This window comes from Monodon monoceros, unplaced genomic scaffold, assembly GCF_005190385.1.
Source record: "Monodon monoceros isolate NGI ecotype Baffin Bay Population unplaced genomic scaffold, NGI_Narwhal_1 Super_Scaffold_21, whole genome shotgun sequence".
Classification (NCBI taxonomy): Eukaryota; Metazoa; Chordata; class Mammalia; order Artiodactyla; family Monodontidae; genus Monodon; species Monodon monoceros.
The window spans coordinates 49526359-49541561 of NW_021703778.1; the positions used below are offsets into that span (position 1 = coordinate 49526359).

General features: G+C 46.9%; 1 protein-coding gene across 5 annotated transcripts in view; it reads right to left on the reverse strand.

Moving 5' to 3' along the window:
- Positions 1-15203, reverse strand: part of TTC23 (tetratricopeptide repeat domain 23) — a 112972-nt gene that overhangs the window by 21351 nt on the left and 76418 nt on the right. For all 5 annotated transcript variants that reach the window (XM_029238869.1, XM_029238868.1, XM_029238870.1 and 2 more), the window contains 2 exons: positions 13761-13866; positions 208-335 (listed from right to left, as the gene is read on the reverse strand). In XM_029238869.1, the coding sequence (XP_029094702.1) occupies positions 208-335; positions 13761-13866 (234 nt within the window). The remainder of the gene's footprint in view (positions 1-207; positions 336-13760; positions 13867-15203) is intronic.

Sequence of the window (15203 nt, forward strand, 5' to 3'; positions counted from 1 at the left end):
ATGAACTTTTTTGTTCCCCGAGAGCGAATATCTGGGAGCTGCCCAAGAGTGGCTGCCTGGCTTTATTTAATCCTCTCCCCGTGGAGCCTGGCACATGCCTTGCACATGGTAGATGCTTAATGCTTTCAGAGTGCAGGAGTAGCCCTTTGGATATCAACTGGGTCGCCCAGGTAAATAACTAGTCAGCTGTGGTCCAAACTCACTTACCTCTTTTTGTCCAGTGACTTGTAGAAAATGGCAATAATCATCTTGAATTGAAAGAAATTTGGCTTTTCCTATCCCTTCAGCATCCTTAAGATTAGCCATGCTATCTTGAAAATACTGCTCAGCCACATCTGAAGAAAAGCATCACAACAACAATTTTGAAAACAGCTTGCAGATTTGAAATGGAAACAGAATAACTATGTGTTTAGTCATGGTGAATGATATGAAAATAGTAAGTAATTGGACAAGATAACCCAGTTAAGGAAACTGTCTTTTGTCAATTAATCTGACTGTTTTATTAGACAGGGTCTAGTTCTCAGAAAGATACTGCAATTTATTTTCGTTGGTTTTCATACATCTTCCCTTTCCCAGTGATACAGTAAGCAAAGTTAATGCAAATAGGGAAACTATCCCCTAGACCTGACACATTGTTAAATTTTCAGATTGATTAACCATTAATTCTTTGTAAAACTCTGGTTGCTCCTCACTGGGGTTAGGACTCCAAGGATCCACTGACTTCAGTGGACTCTGTAATCTTGGAATGTAGCTTGATAACCCTAAAATTCTGGCAAGTATGGCTGACATGCTGCTAAAGGAAAAACCTCAACCATTCCAAACACTTAGACATACTGGTTATAATATAACAAAAATATCTGAAATATTTGCAAATCTTGAAAGCAAAAAAAGGAAAATCTCAGGTATGGAAAATGAAGAGGAAACTAAAAGCCAAAGCAGGGAAGGGGAGCTGAAGCTGAATGGGGATTCAGGGGGGGATTAGGAAAAATGTGTACTGTACTCCAAGATGGGGTTTGATAAGCCTGAGTAGGGCTGGAGATGAAGCCTGAGGCCTCTGTGTGGTAGGAAGCTGGAATGGGGCTCCCTGCAAAAATCCAGTGTTATAGACAGATTTCTAGGATGTCCCCAAATGACCCTCAACCTTGATTATGCCCTCCTCTTTGATTATGGGTGGAACTTATAAATATGCTGAGATATTACTCCTGTCATAAGATTATGTTATATGGCACAGTTGACTGTGAGAAAGCAAGATTACCCCTTGGGCATAACCTAATGACACCAGCCCTTTAAAAGCAGAGTTTTATTCAGTTGGAGGCAGAAAAGGAAGGCAGAGAGATTCGAAGCATGAAAGGGATTTGAAAAGGAGGTTCTCCATTGCTGAGATGGAGGGGACCATGGTACAAGGACTCAAGAGTGGCCCATAGGAGCTGAGAGAGGTCAATAGTTAGCAAGAAAATGGGGAGTTCAGTCCTACAACCACAAAGAACTGAATCCTGATAATAACAGGGATGAGCTTAGAAAAGGACTCCATGATCAAGATGAGAATGTAGCTGGCTGACAACTTGATTTTAGCCTGAGCAGAGACGCCAGCCTTATCATGCTAGACTTCTGACTGACAGAATTGTGAGCTTAAACTGGGCGTTTAAACAACCATAATTTGCTATGCAGCAAAAGAAAACCAGTATAGCCAGGAATCCCTAAAATTGAGATAAGAACAATTGCGCTGGTCCAAGGAGAAGCCTCAAGGCTGTCCCTCCAGAGGCCATGGCTAGAAAAAGAGCATCTGAAAGAAACTGGGACACTGCACGTGAGGCACGCACATGTTTGAGGGCTGAATCTGCACCACCTACATGATTTGGAAGTTCTTTTTTTGTTTTAAATTGTTCTACATCCCTCTCCCTCCCTCCCCCCCTCCCCCCTTCCCCTCTTTCCTTCTTTCCTTCTTTCCCCCCCTCCCTCCCTCCCTTCCTTCCTGCTGTGCTGCAAAGCTTGTGGGATCTTAGTTCCCCGACCAGGGACTGAACCCAGGCCCATGGCAGTGAAAGCACAGAGTCCTAACAACTGGACAGCCAGGGAATTCCCTTGGTTTGGAAATTCTGAACCAATAAAGTAGAAACTAAGGGCTTAATCTCCAAAATATACAAATAACTCATACAACTCAACAACAAAAAAACCAAACAACCCCATAGAAAAATGGGCAGAAGACCTTAATAGACATTTCTCCAAAGAAGACATACAGATGGCCAGTAGGCACATGAAAAGATGCTCAACATCACTAATTATTAGAGAAATGCAAGCCAAAACTACAAAGAGGTATCACCTCACAGCAGTCAGAATGGCCATTGTTAAAACGTCTACAAATAACAAATGCTGGAAAGGGTGTGGAGAAAAGGGAGCCCTCTTACACTGTTGGTGGTAATGCAAGTCGGTGCAGCCACTATGGAAAACAGTGTGGAGGTTCCTCACTGTTACTCAGTGTAGAAACTTCTAGCACTTAATTCTTTTCCACCTTTTCATATTAATTTATTATGCTGAGTCTTGCCAAGCTCAAAAAAACCAAAAAACCAAAAAACACTGGTGGAGGAGAGGATGTTGGGAAAGCTGTAGAAGGCAAGAAGCATCTAGGATCCCCCAGGGCTATTTCTTTCTTCGGAAAAAAACATCAGAGGGCCTGGCAGATGGTGGAAACTGTGGACCACTTAGGAAAAAAGAAAAGCCCACTTACCTTGTTTCCTCTAAGTCTTAAACATAGTTCATTTTCATTTTATGTGGACGATACTAAGAAGTCAGACCATTTCTTCGATAGAATAAGTACAAAATCTTAAGATGTCTTTTGAAAAGAAGCTATTAGCATTTATTAATGAATTCTGTTGAGACATTTCGTAAAGAGAAATATGCATTCCTAGCAAGCTCTGTCTCCAAACTGTTTTTACTTAGTTTTACAAACTGTTTTACAGTTTTACAAACTGTTTTTACTCCAAACTAAAAATAGAATTATCATAAGATCTAGCAATCCCACTCCAGGGCATATATACCCAGACAAAACTATAATTCAAAAAGATACATGCACTGCTATGTTCACAGCAGCACTATTCACAGTAGCCAAAACATGGAAACAACCTAAATGTCCACTGACAGATGAATGGATAAAGAAGATGTGGTACATATATACAATGGAATACTACTTAGCCATAAAAAAGAATGAAATAATGCCGTTTGCAGCAACATGGATGCAACTAGAGATTATCATACTAAGTGAAATAAGTCAGAAAGAGAAAGACAAATACCATATGATATCACTTATATGTGGAATCTAAAATATAGCACAAATGAACCTATCTATGAATTAGAAACAGACTCACAGACATAGAGAACAGGCCTGTGGTTGCCAAGGGGACTGGGGGTGGGGAAGGGAAGGACTGGGAGTTTGGGGTTAGCAGATGTAAACTATTATATAGAGGATGGATAAACAACAAGGGCCTACTGTATAGCACAGGGGACTATATTCAATATACTGTGATAAACCATAATGGAAAAGAATATAAGAAAAAGAATGTCTATAAAGTAGAAACTAGCCTGAAAGTGGAAAAATTATAGGACTCCAGCACAGGGGTAGCAAACTTATTCCGTAAAGGACCAGATGGTAAATATTTTAGGCTTTGAGGACTAAATGGTCTCTACTGCAGCACAAAAACAGCCAGAGGTGACATGTGAAATGGAGCTTGGCTGTGTGCCAAGAAAACTGTTTACAAACATGGGTGGGGAGCTGCATTAGCGTGTGAACCGTAAGTTTGCTGACCCCTGCTCTAGCAGAGGGAAATGTGATTGTCTTCCTCCCTCAGGGACGTGGGACACCTCCCCCCTCCACCCTGAAGTGCCTGCTGGAGACAACCTCACGGGGACACATGACAGTATATAAAGTTTGTTGGGGACGATTGTGAACCATACATACAATGGTCTACTTAACATTTCCATTTGGACATCTCATATGTACTATGTAGCACAAATACACATGAGCAAAAAGATCAGATGTTTTCTTTGGCTTCTTTAGACTTCCTCTGTATTTGGTTATTTTCCCTTTCTCACCTCTAATATTGTTTTTGTGCCTTCTCCCCATTTCTCTTGATTAGACAGGACAGTGTGTTATCTATTTGGATATTCTTCCAAAGAGTGGGCCCTCAAATTAGTTTTTCTCAGACTGTGATGTGAATGCCAGGTGCTTTCAAAGAGGCCTCCATGAACGCAGGGCTCCAGAATTCATGGAGGAGCAAGGTAGGGGCCGGCCTGCGCAGACTGTGGTCACTTCTGGAGGCGGCAGTGAGTGGGAAGGAGGGCAGGCTCTGCAGGTCAGGGGCTGCCTGCGTCAGGCTCCAGCGCTGCCGCCTTCTGGCTGTGCGCCTCCATTGCTGGCCTCGGCTTTTTCATCTCAAAGAGGAACCTTTAGGCTAGCGCCTCCATTATAGGGTTGTTGTAAGGAGTAAATGGGTTAATGCACACACAACTGATGACGTGCCTGACACCTAGTCAGTGCTCAGTAACTGTTAACCATTTTAGTTTCAGGGACAGTTTCGATCACTGTGGCTATGGGCCTCCCTCATCCATACTAGGCTGACCAGCAGGCACACTGGAAGCAGAGATGGACATGGAGAGGACAGGAACACTTGGAAAACAGACAGAGTGTTCAAAAGGCACAGAAGCCTGGGATCATGTGTGGATAAACGGCTCTGTACACCTCACGAGCTCCAGCCCTGAAATTCACAATGAGCACGGTGGGTCTCCAGAAACGATTCAAGTACATCCCATGTGATCTGTTGTAGAAAGGAGAGAAGTAAACACTTGGCAAATGTGTCTGTCAAATCCAGGCAATCTAAAGAAGACTTAGGTGTGAAAACAAGTAAGTTTCATCTATCTGCAAGATTTACTTTGCTTAGGATCTAGGCAGTTGCCAGATAGAAGCGAGAATTAGGCTGGGAGGTGCTGCCTTTCAGAGAGGTCTCGGTGCTGACTGGCCCCAGACTTTGTGACTAGACAGGAGTCTATTGAACTGGAGTCCCTGCTCCACTCTTTCAATGGGGGTCTATCCACTGCCAGACCAGCTGATGGATTTCTAGAGTATTACTCAAATTTTTTCTTGGTAGGAGAAAATTTTACTACTGTACATGAAAAATGTTACATCTCTTTAGTCCTTGCTGGCTCATGGGAGAAAATATTACAGATTAAATGTTCAGAATATGTATTAACTTTGGTTGCTTTGAGAATCTGATGACAGCAAATGTGGGGATGATGTGGCACTTATTTTGTTGATTCTAAAAGCATTACAGAGATGTATGTTCCATGTCTAAAAATTAACAAGTCCATTCAGGAATGGAGTACTGTTGATATTTTAATTTTCTGTCTAATTGGGAATTAACCAAAGAATGTAACTGAGCCCTTCTTGAAGAGTAGAAGTTTTTCCGAGTCTCAGCCTCATTCCCCAGAGATGAGCCCTTGCTCTGAAGACCTGTAGTTGTAAAGGGCATAGGAAGGAGTTGGGACTGCACAGGTAAGAACTGAGTTTCTGACCCTGGGCTTTTGCAGAAGAAGTGGTGCCAGGCTCAGAAAAAGGAAGAGATCAAAAGGGATGGGAAGCATTTCCCTCCTTTCCTGGGTAAGGAGCTGGACTCTCAGACACAGGTGGACATAGCTACGCTTTGTCCCTTTCCAGCCCCTCTCTGGTAAAGTTCTCCCACCTCTTAGTATTCCTTCCCCTGGCAGTCACACGCTGACCAATACCCCCTCCCCCCACAAAACCACCCCATTTTGGCTGGTCCCATAGAGCTTAGTGCCAGATGCCCCTTTCCGTTGTGTACCTGATCTCACAGGATGCTGGGAGAAAGGAAGCTCCTTGGCCTAACTCATACTAGTGTGTAAATGGCTCAAACCTCTAACTCAGGGAGGCCTAGTCACATTTTCCAAAGATGGTGCTTGTTAGCATATTTGGATCTCTGGAAGAGGGACTGGAAGTGAGGGAGGAAGGAAGGGGTTGGGGGAAGGAAGGAATTTATTACTCAAACTAAGGTTACATGGCTACTGAAGTGGAAAAAAGCAAGGCTTTGTGGTGAGACGTCAAACACAGGCCCTGACTGGGAATCTGCCCTCTGGGGTCAGCTCCTAAGGTTGCTGCTCCCCTTTCCCCGTTTCAGAGTCCTCAGCTTCTCAAAAGGTCCAAGTTTCTTCCACTTCCATTCCTGGGAGGTCTCTAGTCACCGGGGGGCAAGGCCGGGGGGGGGGAGCGGTCTCTGACAGCTATTGTCACATACAAGCGGACCACATGTCAGGCATCATGTCAGGACCCTTATATATGAGAAGAGCCTAGGGCTCGGGAACAGTGGAAGGTCCGGGGCATGCACTGTGAGCGTCTTCCCTGTCTGTAAATTTGAAACCACTTTTATTTTTACCTGGGATATAGGAAAGCTCTTTTATTGCAAGACCCTGACTTATTTTCCCCCATCCCCCAGGCCCCTAAATTAGCTTTCTGAACTATGAATCCCATGATTAGTCTTCGAGGGGAGAGAAATTTGTCCTATTATTATTACAGCTAAGGAGTGACTCCCTAAGAAGCAGAGCTGGTTCTCCTGGGAGTGGGCATCCCCCAGGAGGTCCACCTGACACAAGTGACAGTGGGGTTTCCAGAGGGACAGGAGGTCACAGCCCCTGGGGTGGGATGCCACTTCTTGTCACAGACCTTGTGCCTGAAGTTGGGTGTGGGTTCACAAACAGCCTCGGCAACCTGATGCTGGTGGCCTCGGCAAGAGATGAGGTCATTTTCTAAAGCAAAGGAGCATGACTTAGCTTGTAAATCTGAGCCCTAGTGGCACAAGTGTTCCAAGGCCATGAATCTTCTCCCATTTTCATTCCCGCAGAATGTTGGGGCTGTCTGTGAGTTAGGGTGAGGGGGTAAGTGTGGCCCAGCGGGCAAGGTGGCTTAATGTCTCCCGGAGGCCCCTTCAAACTCTATTCCATCTGTATGTTCATATACAGGCAGAAGAAAACAGGGCTCCATTCAAAGAGCAAGAGGAATGTGGGGTTACGATTTGGCACCCAGGAGGTCTGGAGGCTTTTAATTAAAATAAATTCCAGTGACCCTGGGCTCATTTTCTTGAGGCTGTCCCAAGGCAAGAGTCGGAACAGTGAGGACAGCTCTCATTATGAGGGAGGCCTGTGTGTACAATGTGACGATTATCTTTTGTAAGTCTTCAGAAACTGCTCTGCACTAACTGCGAAAGCATTAAGGACCCCAGGGGGTCTGAATATGGGAAGTCTCAAACCCTAGCCTGGCATTAACCCAGAGGAGCGCTATCACCCAGCGAACAAATGGATTGAACCCATGTAGACCCTGCCCCGCCAGCCTTGTGGGGGCCACAGAGTAGCCTGAGGACAGACGAAGCCCTGGACAGGCTGACTCCTCGTTGCGTGGCCCTCAGTGGTCCACACTGGAGGCCACCTTCAAGAGGAATGTTTTCATAGGGCCTGGACAGGGCATCCGGGAGCAGTAGACATGCTGCTCCTGAGCTGTGTGGTTCCTGGAAGTCCATGGCCATCTCTGGGGGCAGGTTTGCATCAGTAGAGTAAGGTGACCAAGATGGCGGCAGGCTGGGTGAGGCTCACACAGCAAAGTGTGCATGAAGTGTCTGCATAGTGCCTGGTGCCCACAGGCCTGGTCTGGGCTCAGTCGCCATAGGGACTGCCTGCCTTGAGTGTCCTCACCACCAGGAAGCTGATCAGGACTTCCCTCCACCCCCAACATCACCCAGAGTCCCACTTGGGGCCACCCAGTAGTGATCAGGTGCCCAGCGCCTCAGGCCTATTGCCACAGTTGCTTGTCTTGGTGAAGTATATGTCATTTCCATAAGCTGCCCTAATAATATGTTTTGAAGCCAAGTCAGGGTATAAATAACTTAGGCGTTTCTGAGAAGTTCTGAATATAAATTATTATCCAGCACAAAAGTGAAACACCAGAGCCTCATAAAAGTGGTTATCAGAGAGCCCACCATGCTCCCTAGGAGAGGGATAAAGCCGCAGACTTTGTTCTCAGACACAAAGATGAAAGGCAGTTTGTAAGCAAAGCTCAGTGAGGTTTCAGTTCTGCCACAGGTTGTCCCTCTGTGAAGAGAGACCAACAGCACAGACTTGGGGTGGAAAAGGCCACATCTTCTACTCCTCTGCTGGTCTCAAGAGCTGCCAACCCCTGTAGCCCACACCTGCCCCCACCTTTGGGGCTTCCGGGCTCCCTGGACCTCTGAGGACAGAGCACCCTCAGAGCCACGACCTCTCTGGCTCTGGAGTGCGGTCAGGTAGGCAGCGCCTGGCCTCTGTCTAAGGCCTTGCTTTGTCTCTAATTGCCAGCATGACTCTGGACACACCTTGGACTCCAGTCCTCTACATGGGATGTGCTTTAAGGTGCCTTCCAGAGGTTTCTGAGAGGGTGTCCTACTAACGATGGTGGAAAACAGGGTAAGAGGCTTCCCTTTTCTTCTCTGGCCTCACCCACCACTCTCTCTCTGCTGCTTCCCCTTCCTACCTGGCCTGTGGAGCACTGAGCAGGATGGAAGCTGACATCTGCTTGGGGAGCTCAGGCACCAGGCTCAGGCTGGCTGGGCATTTTGTAATAAGAAGCGGGCCCTGAGTAGGAGCTGAGGAAGCGTCTCTCAGAACACACAGGACTTGAGGTGGGTGGGAAGGCCGAGGAGGAAGAGAGAGGGAGAGGGGAATAGTGAGGAGGAAGGGAGAGGTGGGTGGGTGTGGCCAGCAGCAGCTTACACTCATTCCCACTGCAGGCCTGCACCACAAGCCCCACTTGGAGGCCTCAGGTTGGAGGTGGGCGACAGAGGCAGCACAGGCAGTCAAGGAGGGCCATGGGAAGGTGAAGACCACCTTACCGTGGCTGTTCCCAGGTGGCCACATTACCTGTCAGGAGCCCACTGGAGCTGGGTGCGTCTGTCTGATTTCCAGTCTCTCTGAGACACATGGGGCTCAAGGAGCATCAGTAACCCCATGAGCAGGGAGTAGGCTGCGGGTGGGGCAGGGCCCAGCATGGGGCAAGCTGAGGAGCAGGCCACAGAGGAAGAGCTGAGAAAAGCGGTGATCGCGGGGGGTAAAAAAGAGGAGACTCCATGGAGATACAGAGCCTACCTTCAGATACTTACATATTTCGTGTGTACTGTATAAAAGGAGGGGAGAGATCAGGACAAGTGGGGGCCCGGGAGACGTACGTATCCGTGCATAGGGAGTTATATCTTGGGAATGCACCCCATGCCCATGAGTCTGTCCATATAGCCAGGGATTCCACCCCCTGCCCCAAGGCGGGCAGGGGCATAGCCCATTCCCTTCTGCTGTCTCTGGAACCTACAGAGCTCCCTGGCCTGCTGGAGCCCACGCTACAGATGGGGCCACTTCCAAACAAGGCCACCCGTGCTCAGCGGGCTCTGCCTCTCAAAAGTTTACACTGAAATGTACTTGGCTTCAGCCCATTTCATTTTAATATCCTTTAGGAGAAGAGTTATAAACACAAGGCCAATGCCCGGAGACTTAGCAGGGTTGGGAGAGCTGTTAATACCAAGTTTGTCTATGGCTGCTCCGGGAAGCTGGCCAGGCTCAGGTTAGTGACATTCTACAAGCCTGAATTGGGAGCCCTTATGCAATCACAATCCTTCGTGACTTCTAAGGCAGTTTTGTCTGCATAAGGAATGCAGGAAGGCACAGAGCAAAGGGATTAGTTTGATTGTGCAGCCTGAAACACACTGGCTTCTTGGCCAGTGGCGTTTTGTTTGTCCGAGGGCAATGCCTTCAATGGACATTTAGCAAGTAGGCTATGGAGAATCCCTAGATGAGAAATTTTTCCTATTAACGATTCTTTAAAAAACAAACAAACTGTACTTGGCACAGACTAGTTTAAGCATAGGAGAGCAGAGTTGAGATCCCCGTGCACGTGGATCCCTTGGCACTCAGTGGAACGTGCAGATTTGCTCCCAGGAGATCTGGCTGGGACTTCTGAACCACAAATGACCAAAGTCCAGGCCAGAGAGTCCTGCCTGGGTGAGAGCTAGGGTGGGGAGGCTGGTCCCCCCCTTAGTTGTCAGACAAAGATAAATTCCAAATTCCTGCCTTTCCTTTCCCCTTCCAGGAGGTAGCAGAGGCCTGGAGAAACCTCAGTCCTGGGTGGGCTTCTCTCATTACCGCATTGGCTGTGTGTGAGGGGACAGCAGGGACATGAAAACCAGGCCCCCTGAAAGACGGTGGGAAGGCGCCTGCCCACTGCCACTGCAGCTCCTGGCTGTGGGGGACCCCGCTCCTTCCCGCTTTTTCGGGGAAGCTGAGTCCATGCATGGAACACGGCTGTACCCTCTGGGCCCAGGCCACTGAGCTTAGCGGATAAGAGCCAGAACAAACTATCTTAAAATGCCAGCCGGACAGCTCATTGTTCACAGTCTTCCCCATGTTTGTCACCAAGAGAACAAAGACTCCCACGGCAGCACATTCAAGCTTGTTAACACAGTAGGAATAGTCTGTGGTTTCTCTTTGCTTTGATTCTTTTCTGATGTGCCCATTTCGATGGCTGGCTTGAGGCCTTAGGGGCAAGGGCTGGTGCGCCTCTCTGCCCCTGCTCCAGGGCTTCACGCTGCCTCTGCACCAGCATCTGTTTTGCTCCGACAGCTTCTCTGCCCAGCCTCCTCACTTAGCGTTGACTCGCCTTCAATCCTTCAGTAAACTCTCTTCCCGTTGGTGTCAAGGTGATAGACATTTCCAGTGTCTTCTGATTAGTGGAAGCTGAGTCTGAGAAGGGAGCATCCTTACACTGACTGGGGCTTTGTCCCTCTTGTAGAGCAATGAGTAGAGGGGATATTGACTGATGGTGCTGGTGGTATGGAGAGCTGGCTGTGTTAGCTCCTTTGTAAAATGGGAGGTCATCTTGCCTCCAAGGCTTGTTAGGATTAAATGGGCATGTTCGTGAGAGTGCCGGCACCTGCATACAACGGGCGCTCGACCCCTGCTACTGCTGTTGTCATCATTGCTAGTATGATTGTCGTTATGATTCCTGCTGGTTCGGGTTCCTGAGGCCTCTGTCAGTCAATATGTTTCAAGCAGTCGATCCTCCAGGCCCCAGGCAGAAGCGACCCCCTTCCTAATCTGCAAAGCCAGTTGCAACTGTCCAACTCCCTGCTCTTGGGGGGAGTTTTTTTCTTATCCTTCCCTATTCATTCTCCTCCCCCTTCAGATACTGACTGGCAAGTCGGCTTTCTGGGTGCAGGTCACCAAACCGTCTGAGCTGCCAAAGAGACATGGGGCAGAATGGGGGACTGAGAGCCTGTGCACGATCCTGGGCTGGCCCCTTCCCAGACGGCACTCAAACTGGTTTCCTTGGGCCACCGTTGCTCTTCTCAAGTCCCTTTCTCTCCCCAAAGCCACACACTCTTTGGGAGGGGAAAGAAGGGAAAAGGGCATGTGCAGTGCCAGTCCTTATAATATAGCATGGAGGTCAAGAGCCTAGGTTCAAGTCTACCACTCCCTGGCTATGGCTCTTGGGAAATTACCTAACCCTCTGTGCCTTAGTTTCTCCATCTGAAAACTGGGAACACTTGTACCAAACTCACAGAGCTGTGGTGAGGATTAACTGAGTTAATAAATATAACACGGTTAGAACCATGACAGTATGTACTATGTAAGAATTCGCTATTATTACTGTGTGAGGTCATTAAATTTTCACAGACCTAATTATCTGTATCAAGTAGGTATTAGTGGCATTCTCTATTTACAGGGGAGGCTATACCAACACCATATTTAGACTGGAAAACTTAGAAAAAAATACATAATTGGATTGTTTCTGATTCTATAATTACACAAAGAAGAATGGTCTAACTTTGCAGCTACAAGAAACAAGTATTTTAGGGACACGATTTCTATTGTTCCCCACCTAATCCATACATTCATCAGGTGTGTACACTGAGCACTAGCTGAGATGCTGGCAAACCGGAATCCCTCTAGGCAAAGATGGTCTCTGGCCTTAGCCTCCTGTAGTTGCTTGGTATTCTCTGGGAGTAGACCCCCTCCCCCACACCCCAGCAGTTTAAATGCTCAGAAACTTCCAGTTCTCAACCCATGAGCCCCCCAAGAAAAACAGGAAAGGCCTGACAACCACTTATTATACTCATGCTTCCCAGGTCAGAAGTTAGGGATCTAGCCCTCACACTTGTTTTGCTTCCCTCAGAGCCTGAAACATATTTGACTTGGTGACCATCAACTATTCATTGATTTCACATAAAAATTCAGATTTCTCCCTTCTCTTGAAAAAGCAGACCTGCTAATACAAGCCTGCTTTCCACATGAGGGTAATGGGCTGGAGCTGAATAATAGCTGCTCACTTTCGACAGGGGACGGGCCTCTCCAGTTTGCCACAGTCCTCACCACTCCCTATTGCATCTCTCAGATTACAGCCAACAGTTAGCTGCCATTTATAATTATGCTTGCTGCTGCTACTGTTTTCTAATGACTACTCGCTTCACTCACATTGCTTACTTGGTTCCTATAGACATTTAGATCTGTGACTCCTGCTAATCTAGGGGTTTCCATCATGTTTGCATTTTAAGTATCCTATTAATACTTGTGGCATGGAAGGTTCTTTTCCCCTATTAAAGGAATTTTAGCCACCAATAAACTGGTTAAAATGTTGGCTCTTTGAAGGTTTTGAAGTTGATTGCTATGTATGGAGTGTTCTAGGGAGTTAGGGTAAGGAAGGTCGCCTGCCTTCTCTATCCTCCAGCTCTGAAAAGGTGCTCAAAGCTCCGGGAGACCAGAATGAAGGATCTTTAAGGTGGGATGGACAGAAAGATTAACACTGGTATCCCCTTCCCCAGCTCCTCCCTGGACAGGAGCCCCTGCCTGGCCCAGGGACCTCTGCAGACCAGGCTGCTCACTGAGGCTCCTCCTTCATCTTCTCCCCCCACCAGCCTCCTCACCTTAGCCCAGCTCCCACTCCCTGAACCCCAACCTCAAGCCTTCCAGATACTGATTTTCAAATTGATGGCACACTGGACCTTATTTTCCTACAATGCATAAGTATTTTTAGCTGACATCTTGGAATACACCTCTTGTCTTCTTTATGAGTTATACTCTGTTTATGAATATTCTGAGCAACAACAAAGAAAGTCACTAGAATGCATGTTCTCCATCAATAAAGGCATATTGTATGCTCTGAGCCCAGGATGGAGGATTAAAGAACTCCCAAGCTCACTGCTCTACCTATTATGTGGGGCTAAGAAAAACTATATGACTCATAAATGACAACTTCCTTTTGGAATCCTGAAGCCCTGTAAGTTCATCCTGATTGAAAGCTCAGCCCTGTGAGAGTCTGGAGACCGGAGTTCAAGCAGGTCAGATCCGTTGCCACAGTAGCTCCACAACCTTTAAAAATAGATCACCTTTGAAAGCCCAGTAGATTTCCCTGTAAGCCCAGCACAAACTCTCTGGGGCTCTGATAGCTATGTTTGGATGAAGATTTGCTGTACTTGAGAGTAAAAGATTAGAGGAAGGCTGAAAAAAGATAGAAACCAAAGGACTCTGGGCTCTAGTGAAGCTAACAGAGAAGGCTCTCTGAACGGTCTGTCCCAGCTCCATCCACATGTTCATCCATCCCAAAGGCAGCTAGCCCACAGACACCGATGCACATGGGACAGGCAGGGAGCAGGCCTTGCTGTCCCCCACGGAAGGCTCGCTCTCGCTCTCACCATGGTGCTCAGGCCTCCCAGAAGTGACAGCAGCACAGGCGATGGAGTGTGCGGACACGGCTGCCTCCTCTTGAGAGGGGTTTCTGCTCAGGACGATGAGATGCGCCTGTCATCATGGAAAGAAGACACACGTTTGTTTACATGCTTGGCAGCAGCAGCAGGGAACTAACTATTCTTGGAACGATAAGCAGAAAGCCAAGGAAATTTCTAGCAAGCTAAACAATATGATTTATGTGGAAGCACAATCAACTCTTGGGAGAGCTTGGTTTTAAAAGCATTGTGTAGTTGAGAAAGCACCAAGCCCTGGACGCTGAGTCCAGATAGCTCGATGCTGTGGCCAGGGCTTATTTCTAAGTAAATCATTTAAAAGTCTATGCTCCCATGAGTGCAGTGTCAGCAGAAGATGGGGGAGGGTTTCCAGGAGGAAGGAGATGGATTAAAAAGTGCCTGTGCTGTAGGGGAAGTGGGCAAGCACAGAACCCTACCTACTGGTCAGCCCAGAGAGGGGGACCTACCCCCAGTGTCAGCAGCCTCACCCACAGAAACCCCGACCCCACCCCCATGCCTGGTCCGCCAAGCCCATTTGCCTATAACCTCGGCGAACTGGACCACAGGAGCTGCCCGAACACAGGAAACAGCTCAGTTCCTTGAAAATGAAGCCCATTTAAAAATTCTTTAAGGGGAAAAAACCACCGTATGATCCTATGAACATAAAATAAAAATAATCCTTTCAAATAAAATACAAACTACATCCCTTCAAATAAAAAGATATTAAGCAAACAAACAAGTAAATAATCCCATGGATTAGTCATAGCTCCTGGAGGCTGAAAGAATCAGGGTGCTTTGGGCAGTGTGCACCAGGGCAGGAGGAATGTCAGCATTCATGACATGGTAGAAACAGCAAATCTGAAGGCAGAGCATCAAGGTCAGAATCTTATCTCCATCCTTTATTAGCTGTGAGGTACCTTGGGCAAATCACCCACTCAGCAACCTCAGTTTTTTCATCTATAAAATGAGGATAATGAAAATTGTCAAAAATATTTAAATCGATATCGCAAATGAAAAAGAAATGAAAAGTAACAGCCTAAATCTTAGACTAGATAAAGCCATACCACTAGAACCTTCTAGTCCAGACCAAGCAGTGAGACAGCAAAGCCATAGAGACTTGCTCCTCTGATGACCAGCTTAATGCATTTCTGAGATGATAAGCAGGGTAGACTCTAAACTGTCCCCTCATTTGTCATATGTTAAAATCCACTAGTTACTAGATCTAGACTTTTTATGATAGGGGCTACTCCAAATCAAGACTGCTGGTAATAACTTTTATTGCTGTGTTAGAACAATCAGGATTTCATATTTGTAAATGCTAACAATATCTTTTGTTTTAAAATGACTTTTCTTATTACAGCAATGGTCCCCAAAATTTTTAACACCAGGGACTGG